Genomic DNA, 10,477 nt, shown 5'->3' with positions numbered 1-10,477 from the left:
GGTGCCAAGGATTCATTCATTCCTTCAACAAATACCCAGCCAACAAATATGCCTAGAGCTGAACACTGTGTGTGAGTTGTTAGGGAAGTTAGAAAGCTTAGGTCAGACAAGCCTCTTGCCTTCATGGAGCTTACATCTAGTAAGACGTAAACACAGGTCAGTAGAAAGCAAAGCTTTATATGGTCACAAGATATTGGGTAATAAGCTTAGAAGCTGTGCCCAGACCAGCTCGGGTGTCTTGTCACCTCTTACCAGCTTCATTCTCTTGTTCGTTTGATTTCTTCTCTATTTCCTTTATATATTTTTGGTCTGCATTTTGTGTCCTTGTCAGTAGAATGTGAGCTTCTTGAAGCTAGAGCCTGTTTTGGTTTGGAATTGTAGCCTCAAGTCTAGCATATAGTGCCTTGTACATCAGAGAATGTCTGGAAGAGATTTTAAACCAGGAGTTTAACCTTTTTATGTGTTAGGGACCACTTTGTCAGTCTGGTGAAACCTACAGACCTCTTTTTAGAATAGTACATCTAAGAGCATAAAATAAAATATGTAGGATTACAAAGGAAACCAATTCTATTGAAATAGTTTTCAAAATATTTAAAACAAAAAGGTTCACAGATGCCAGATTAAGAATTCCTTCCTTAGACCACAATCAGAGAAAGAGCTTAAAACAGTGGTGTCAAATTCAAATAGAAAAGGGAGCCACCAATCTCAACTCCCTGTAGGCCCCATATTGACTTAGTTTTAAAATGTAATCTTGTCTGTTTTATTGTATTTTTATTCATTTTGTTAAATATTTCCCAGTTATATTTTAATCTGGTTCAGGCTGCCAGGCAGTGGGTTTTGACACCTGTGCTTTAGGACATGGAAACAGAAACAGAGTGAGCATTTAAATATTTGTTTTTTAAACTGCTTAATTTTGACTTGGAAAATAATGTTAAAGGTACAAATATATTATAAAAGGATGGGTTTAAGGGACCTGGAGATGTTGCGTTTAGAAAGACAGCAAGCTGGTTTAATAGAGCTCTGGACTTGGAGTCAGGAAAAAACTAAATTTGAGTCTTGCTGTGTGACCTTCTGCAAGTCACTTAACCTTTGGATTCAGTTTCTTCATCTGTAAAATGGGGATAATAATAGCACCTACCTGCCAGTGTTGTTCCGTGGTAAAAGTGAGATAGTGTATAATATGAAGCACTTTGCAAACCCTAAAGTGCTGTATAAATGTTAGCTATTATCAGTACTAATTAAAGACGAGGGAGGGAGAGACTTAGAAGAGGGAAGAACATGATAGCTGTCCTCAAGAATTTGAAGGTCCGCATTGTGGAAGAAATGTTTGGTTTGTTTGATTCGCTTGTCTGTAGTGCAGTATATTATAAATAGTAAAAGCTTAATAAATGTTACTTGATAACAAGAAGTAACTTGCATTTTTAAAGCACCTTAAGGTTTACCAAGCACTTTATTTACAGTGACCCTATTATTATTTTTCCTTATAAAATGAGAAAACTAAGACTATATTACAAGAGAGTTCTATTGGGAAATGAAAGTGATATAAAGGAGAAAGTATCTGTAAAACATTTTAAAAAACTGAAACTCAAAGACATTAAATGACTTCCCTGTAATCACACTCCTAGTAAATGTTGGAGACTCATTTCGAGCCTAAATCTCATGGTCCAAGACCAGTACTCTTTGTGCTGCTTCTTCTGAATGAATAAAATAAGAAAATAAGCAATAATTCAACATCTGTCCTCATTCCCAAAATATTCCTATAAGAGCTACATCCTGAATTCTGAACAATAGCTTAAACACCAGTCTGATTTTTTTTTTTTTAACGCAAGGTCTGTCCCTCATTGCTTGGGTAGGAAATAAGCCAGTATCGGTGTGATGACACACTAAATGGACAATTAGGCTGCTTCCTGTTACTTCTCTGAGCTTACTCTAGTATTTCAGGAACCTTTGATTTCTGATTTCATCAGTGCTGATAGTTTACAACCCCTTTACCATTTAGTGGATGATCTTCTGAGTTACCATAGCTGCTGAATTTAGTACCCTGTGGGCATTTGGGTGAAGAGCCCCTCTAAAACTATTCCATGTGGGAAAGAACCTGCAAGAGCATGGACCTTCAAGAACCGAGACTCATCTGCATGCAACAGAAAGGTATTAGAGCAGGATTTTAGTTAAATATGAAAAAATATGCGGAAGTATAACTTTTTTAAAACGTATGAAGATTTCTCTTTAGTGAAAGAAATAAAGGACCTATAAGATTTGAAAGAAAAATAGCTATTTTGTCTGTGTTACTTTTTAATAGGTGTGTCATGTACTCAGGCCATTAGATTGTAATGAAATAATGACTAAGATAAAACAGAATTGCACTTGAACTTAATTTCTCTCCATCTTTAATTTATTAGGAATTTTTCATTAATTTAAAAATATGGCTTAAATCTGCACATGCTTTTACCTCCCCCCCCCCATTAAGAAAGAAAAGCATTAGATAAGAGCTATCTGAATTTTGTAATGGAAAAGGGGAATGTTGCCAACTTTGCTCTCTATCTTGGTTTCCATTACAAGAAAAGTAAATTGTGATTATGGTAAATGATAGTTCAGATATTATAAAGCATTCTTTGAATTTCTGGAGAAGATCCCATACCAGATATAGCAGCTTGGTCTAGCACCCAAAGTTGTTGTAAAGGATTGGGGGAATGTAAAAGTCAACTTTTTTTTTTAACCTAATTCTGTTCAGAATAAATGTGTTCATTTGACTTTACTAATAATTGCGGCCATGGGACTAGGATCTAGGGAAGATACAAAGACAGTAAGACCTAGTTTTACCTTAAGGGCATTAGCACATTCCAAATTCTTTCATTTTTTTTTTTTAAACTTTGTGTGTGTGGGGGGGGGGCATTCGGGGTTGAGTGACTTGCCCAGGGTCACACAGTGTCTGAGGTCAAATTTGAACTCAGGTCTTCGTGACTCCAAAGCCAGAGCTCTATCCACTGCACCACCTAGCTGCCCCCAAATTCTTTCATTCTTGGACTATACTGTCATTCAGGATCAAGACCATGACCCTCCATTTTCACATCTGGAAGAAGTAGACAGTATGTTGTCATGCTCCCTGTTCCTGGCAAACAGATTGATACTTGCTATTCTGTCATGACTCAGAAATGATTCTTGGTTTCTGTCCCAAACTGGAACTGATAGCAGTAGCTTGATTTTTAAAGACAGAATTCAACATGACCTAAAGAAGCAGACACTGGATGAAAGAGGAACTGACTCACCAGAGATACTCCTGAAGGATGTCTGATTATCGATTTAAAGTTGGAAGAGACCTAATAGGTCATCTAGTCCAACCCCCTCTTTTCAGATGAGAGAAATGAGGCCTAGAGTTTAAGTAACTTGTCCATGGTCACAGGTCACACAGACAATAAGTGGCAGCGTGGACTGTAGCTGTTTATTTGTGAATTTCAGCTAACAGATACTAGGTCATTTTTCCATGGCCTTTGATTTAATCAGGAACAGATTCTGAACTGAGCAAATCCACTGTCCGAAACTGTTCCTTACCCTTGTTTTTAATAGTTATTTCTTCAACCTTTTAGATGAACCTGTGTGTTTTGTCTCATGTAGAACTACTTATCTTTTTATTTGTAGCTCTTAATAGTAAGAGTGTAGACCTTCACCCATCTTGTAAATTGGTGCTTACAAGATTACCATTGCCATACTATTTTCTTTCATTAGAATGGACTCCATCTACATGCAGAACTCTGTGACCACCTATTGAAACAGTCATAGTTAGAAATTCAAGGCTGTCAGCTCTCTACCAACTTTAAAATTAGAAGAAGATATGGAAGCAAACAGGATAAATGCAAAGGAAAGCATGGTACTCCAAGAATAGCATTAAAAGCTGTAAAGCTCAGAACTGAGACTGGCATGATAAACAGACAACAGGTTTTTATTTTAAACCTAGATGAGAAAAAGAATAGAATCAAAAAAGACCATCGTTGTGGGTGAGTGATAATGGGTGACAGAAAATGGAGCTTCTTACTTATTTTGTTTCATTTTTCTCTGTGGAGGACAATGGACGAGGGAAAACAGACAGAAAAGACTAACATAGAGCCGAACCCCAAGATCAGTAGGTACAGACAGGAGCTGCCCTTGACAAATTCAAGTCACTTGGCCAAGATAAATTACATCCCAGGGTAGATGGGTAGATGTGATTGGTGAAACACTCTAAATGATCTTTGAAAAATCATGAAGGAAAAAAAATAACAAATAAAAAAAAGGAAAAATCACGAAGAGTGAGAAAGGCACTTCAAGATTGGAAAAAGGCAAACCCTGTCCTGATTTTCTAATAAGGAAATAGAGTGAAGTCTTCAGACCACATAGATCAGTAAGTTTGACTTTAAAATTCCTGGTAAAATTAAAGAACGTCTTAAAGGGAAGGTAAGTGAAAAAGAAGCATTGGTTACAGAGAGCCGTCAAGGCTTCATCAAGACTTCATCATGCCAGACTAACTTTATTTCCTTTTTTTTAATGGGGTTATTAAATTGACAAAAGATTAAGGGGATTCTGAATATATTTTTAATTAGATTTTAGCAAGGCATTTGATAAAGTCCTTCATGCTTCTCAGGTGAGCTAAAAGGTAAGTGTAATTTCAGAACTGCTTAAATGGCTGAACCTAAATAGTTAATGGGTCATTATCAGCTTGAAGGATTTCAGTAGAGAAACTCGGAGATATTCTCTTGGTTCTGTTCTTTTGAACATTTTTAGCAGTGGCTTAAAGACGTAGATGACATGCTTGTCAAATTTGCAGATGACACAAAACTGCCCTTTGTGGCTAAACTCCTTAAAAAGGTCATCTACAGCAGGTGCTTCTACTTTCTCTCCTCTCACTCTCTTAAGTCTTTATAATCTCGCTCCCCACCTCATAATTCCACTGAAACTACTCTGTCCAAAGTTGCCAGTGATTAGTTGCTAAACCTGATGACCTTTTCTCAAACCTCATTCTCTTCAACTTCTCTGCAGCCTTTGACACTACTGATTACCTCTCCTCCTTGATAATTTCCTTTCTCTAGGTTTTTGGAACAGCACTCAGGGGGTGGAAGGTGGAAATTACCCTAATTTTTTAAAAAAAGGAAAAGGTAGATTCTCTTAGTTATTGGCTAATGAGCTTGATTTTCATTCCTGAAAAATTATAGAATGGGATGAGTTTGGGACAATGTAGAAAAAGTAGTGATAGCTCCATCAAGATCAGGTAACCATAGGGACACTACCTGTAATGCCTGACTCAACAATGAAGTGATGTATGTAAAGCCTTTTACAAACTCGAAAGCACTTTATGAATGTCAGTTAGTATTTGATTGGTCAGTCAGGGGAATGCTGTATATATCATGTATCCAGATTTCGGCAAAGTATTTGATAGTGTATCTCTTCCTGCCTTTTGTGATACAGGGGTTCACTGAGAGTGGCGTCTCAGCAATCTCACCAGTTCTTTCTGGATGCTGTTCATTTAGGATGAGTGACTGGAAAACCTCTCAAGCCTCCCTTCTTACCTCCTTGTCTTGGGTGTGACTTCCATGTTAGGTCTTGTCATTCTGCCCTTTCTGTTGCACAGCCCTTCAGATGGACAGCTCTGCCTTCTCTGACAGTAGTGATTCTCCCTCTCTGTCTTTTCTCTGGTATAGCTTTTAAAAAATCCTTTTTGTTTTCCTTGTCAGCCCCAGCTTGTTCAGAGCTTTAGCATTCTTCATGCTATTTTGACTTGGCAGCCTAGGCAGCTCAGCAGATAAAACGTGGGTTGCATGTGGAGTCAGGAGGAGCTAAGTTCTAAACCAGCCTCAGACTCATAAAAACTGTGTGACCCTGGGCAAGTTATTTAAACCTCTTTCAGCCTCGGTTTGCTCATCTATAAAATGGAGATGATAATAACACCTATTTTATAGGGTTTGTTTTAAAGTTTAAATGAAATAATATATAAAAAGCACTTTAGAAACCTTAAAGAGATATATTTGTTATTATTATTGTTATTTATTATTCATTACTTTTCCTTGTTTCCATATTTTATACATCTTTTAAAATCTCAAGTTGTTGGTGAGTTTCAGTATCTTTAGGTACCTTCAAAATGTTCTTCCTCATTGGAATAGATTCTTTTTGTGTTTTCACAGTTTTATTCTAGAGAGTTACCCTTCCTTCTGGGTTTACTTTACTTGCAGAATTTTAGTCTATTGTGCTCCCTCCTATCCTTTCTTGTATACATATTAGGGACAGTTAGACAGCACAGTGGATAGAGTGCCTGGCCTGGTATTAGGAAGACGTGAGTTCAAATCCCATCTCAGACACTTACTAGCTGTGTGACCCTGAGCAAGTCACTCAAGTCTCTGTTTGCTTTAATTTCCTCATTTGTAACATGTGGATAATAATAATACCTACTTCCCAGCATTGTGAGGATCAAAAGAGTTAATAATTGTAAAGTACTTAGCACAGTGACTGGCACGTAATAAGTGCTATATAAATGTTGTTGTTGTTGTTGTTGTTGTGACATATTGTTAAGGGCTTATGTCTGCATGGTTATGTAAAGATGAATAACTCTTGACATCTATGATTGAGCAAAACTCTGTATTCATTTTCTACGCTGCCAGCTATCCAGATTGTATACCCCTTGCTTACTTTTGCACATGTAAATGCTAGATAAATGCTTGTATTTGCTGAATGAGTAAGGAAATATATTAACTCTGGGTTCTGGAGTGATGTATAATGGAAAACTTAGGAAAAGGAGAAAAGAACTTAGAAAGCAAAACGTGCTAAGTGTCAGAAAGCACAGGATGAAAATGGGCTTGTGAGAATCTCTGGTGTCACAGCACTGGTGTGATGACTTTTCTTTTTCCCTTTACTCCAGTGTGGTGTCCCTTTTCAAGAAGATGATGTCATTGTGCTTAATGGTAATAAAGAGGATGTAGAGGTGTTAAAGAAGAGAATGGAAGACAGACGACTCAAAATGAAACTGGAAAAGGTAATATACTTTGCTTCCTTCTCCAGCATATATGCCATTGTGTTTATCTTTAATGGTTTTAGATGTGTTCTTGGTAAGATTATATTCATGATAGTTCATTTGACTACTATTTTTAATGAGGATAAATACAATTTACATTATTCCTCAGCTTCTTAATAGCTGTTAAGTGAACCTTGGTCAAAGTCTTTATACTTTCCACTGTAATCCAGGAAATTATAGAGCATTTGGTTAGTTATCCAATTCAAGGATTTAGAGTTACTTACTGAATTACTCTTCATCAGTTTCACCTCAGTTTCATCTACATAGCCAGTATGGCATGGCAGATTGAGTGCCAGGCTTACTTTCAGGAATATCTGGGTTCTAGTCCAGCCTTTCTTGCTAGCTTTGTGACCCTGAGTAAATCATTTAACCTTTGCATGCCATAAGAAGCTCCTTAAAATCTGGATTTCTTTATCTGCTGAATCTGAAATGGTTGCCATCTCCATTAGTTGAGAGAGTTCCCAACCCTGGAATCTTAAGGCTGATAAAATCACAGATCCTTTGATATTCACAGAAGTAGGAGGTGGTATATAACCTGTGCAAAGAGCCTTCCCACCAGCAGGGATTATATGGACCATCATACCCTACAAAACAAGTGTGATTTTTTAAACAAGACATTAATAAAAATAAGAATTTTTTTAAAGACAAAAAATGCAATGTGACCTGTTTTATAAGGCAGAAAAGTACATAATGCATTTTGGAATATTTTCCCCAGAAATAGTTTTTTCAAAGTCCATTTATCCCAAAGGGAGCCACCCAGAATGACACATAAAATCGTAAAATCTTCCAGTTAAAAGGAACTTCAGAAAACATATAATCTAACCTCCACAACCTTTGCTGGCTCGGCACTCACTTGAAAAGTGTCACTAGAGGCTTTCTTTCCAACAAAACTTGCTGAGATTTCCAGATATCCAGAACTTTTATTGTACTGAAGTGTGTCACTTCTTTAAAAAAAAATCATATTGCTGTTAAATGTGATATTCATTATAAGTATTTTTGTAGATGTGTTGATGATTATTCTGTTACTACGTTGTCACCAAAGCATGGAGTACAAATTTAAAAATTAAGAATGTAGTGCATAAAATAGTGGACTTAAAATCAAGAATACCTAGTTTTGAATCTCACCTTGGACACTTAATAACTTTTTAACCCTTGAACCAGACAGCTAGGTGGCCCAGGAGATGCCATCATGAGTCAGGAAGACTCATCTTCCTGAGTTCAAATCCAGCCCCAGACATTTACTAGCTGTGAGACCCTGGGCAAGTCACTTAACTCTGTTTGCCTCAGTTTCTCATCTGTAAAATGAGCTGGAGAAGGAAATGGCAAACCACTCCAGTATCTTTGCCAAGAAAACCCCGAATGGGGTTGAACGAGAACAAAGCCCATAATAGGTTATTTATTTCTCATCTGTAAAATGAAGGAGTTGAACTAGATGACTAGTAAGATTCCCTTCCAGTTCTGATTACAGTTAATTCTTGTCATTCAAGGTAGTTAAATTCTATAAAGTTTCTGTGAACACTGAATTAAAAAATACTAAACCATCGCTCCTTGGTGGAATACTTGATTAGGTTCCTATGAGCCTCTGGTCATCTAATATTTGCTTTAGCACTTTCCAGAGCAGCCTTACATATCTTTAAAGTTTGTGACCTTTTCAAAACTAAATTGATTCATTTTTTAAAAAAATGAATGTGTCTCTCCTCCACCCCAATGAGGGTCATAAATCATAGATTCGGATTTGGAAAGAAAGAGCTTTTAAGGACATACAGTATCAATCTCATTGATTTTACACATGAGCCCTTGAGAGGTGTTTGGTGATTGATGTTACTCAGGTAGCAAATAGTGCAGGGACTGTGTGTCAAGCTCAGCTCCTCCTCTGAGGTCCCTTCCAGTCTAGCTTCATGAGCCTATGAACCTGTTTCTTAAATCCAGGGCTTTTCCCACCATAGTATGTGCTTCCTATATGAGAAATGGACAGAGGTAGTTTTAAAAAAAAAAAAACAACTTTGAATTTGCAATGCAGTGTGCTTTATGTGAGCAGACCTCAGGATCTAAAAAAAAAAGTGAACTCTCATTTAACAAAGATTCTCCTTTTTGTATAGGGTTATTTATTTTATTTTTAAATTTCTGCTGGTGATGCATCTGGTTGGTTGATTGATACCTCCTAAAATGCCCTGGAATGTCTCTTTAGCACCATCTGCTGGGTTCCAATGAAGTCGTACTTAATTTCTTTTAAAGATAAAATTCTATTTGTACAGTGACATTCCAGTTGATTCCTGGAATGTAGAGTGGTAGGACTAGAAGGGATATTCAGTATATTCTGATCCAACTCCTTTTACTTTACAGAGAAGGAAACTAAAACCCAGAGAGATCAGATGGTCTGTCCAAGATTCCACAGCCAGCTAGTCAAAGAACCAGGATTAGAACCCAGGGGTCCTCACTCATAGTCTGGTATTCATTCCAATATTTAAACATTTACAAGTTTTATATTGCTACATTTATGTGGTTTTGTTTTGAGGGAGAAAGTACCCAGGTATTTTACTCTTGTGGAATTTGATGGCAAAATTAAGTTCATTGATTAAAGTGGTTCTTTAGCTTGGAGGCCTCCATGTTTATTCTAAATGTCTATGAAAATACCTTAATTGTAAAAGTATCCTGAATACTCTGCTAGCTTTGTATCAATCTATGTAGAGATTTTACTGCCAATAGGAGTGTTATGTTGGAAATATTCAGCGCTTCCCTGTGTTGTCCTGTCATTTCTCTTTTGGATGCTTTGTATGTTGTATCTCCCATAAGTCTGGAATTGTCTTCCATTTCCCTCTTTGAAATCTGTATGTTCAATGCCCAACCCAGAGCCCACTTCCTTCTTGAAGCCTTCCCTGATGATTTAGAGGGCAGCAGAGTACAGTGGAAAGCACTGATTTGGAGTCAGAGGATGTGGGTTCAACTTTCTGTTTTGTTGTTTTGTCATTTAATATCTTTGTGGCCCTAGGCAAGTCATTTAATCTCTCTGTACCTCAATTTCCATGTCTGTAAAACGAGGAAGCTGGACTAGATGACTCTAGTCATCTTTTCTTTTTCAATGTCATCATTTCTTTCAGTAGGAAATATGATTCTGGGATCTCCCGTTTTCCCCAATCCTTTAAGTGCTTCCTACATACATGGCAAAGATTTTTTTTAAAAGACAGTGTTTGCCAGTGGCCTCTAAGTTTCCTTCCAGCTCTAAATCTATCGTCTTATGATGCCTCAAAAATCTTACTCTTTGCTGGGGGAGGCTGTTTTGGAACAGCTGTACTCACAGATAAGCATACTACAAGCTAGTGTATAGAAGAGGTATAGCCTAGATCCTGATCAAGTATTCTAGGAAAATTTTAGCTGGGAAGATACTTCCTAAAAAGTACAGCCCAGGCTTTGATGCACTTACTCTATTATAATTTTGATTGTAGT

The 10,477-nt window shown here is 37.1% G+C and overlaps 1 protein-coding gene across 1 annotated transcript in view; it reads left to right on the top strand.

The window, feature by feature from the left end:
• RTF2 (replication termination factor 2) overlaps positions 1–10,477 on the top strand; it is a 64,465-nt gene that overhangs the window by 51,660 nt on the left and 2,328 nt on the right. Inside the window, exon 6 of the mRNA XM_027852837.1 lies at positions 6,881–6,994. Within this exon, the coding sequence (XP_027708638.1) occupies positions 6,881–6,994 (114 nt within the window). The remainder of the gene's footprint in view (positions 1–6,880; positions 6,995–10,477) is intronic.

The sequence above is a fragment of the Vombatus ursinus genome, unplaced genomic scaffold, assembly GCF_900497805.2.
Source record: "Vombatus ursinus unplaced genomic scaffold, bare-nosed wombat genome assembly UNPS02000580.1, whole genome shotgun sequence".
Taxonomy (NCBI): Eukaryota; Metazoa; Chordata; class Mammalia; order Diprotodontia; family Vombatidae; genus Vombatus; species Vombatus ursinus.
The sequence above is the reverse complement of the archived record's forward strand: the minus strand, read 5'-3'. Positions and strand labels throughout refer to the sequence as shown.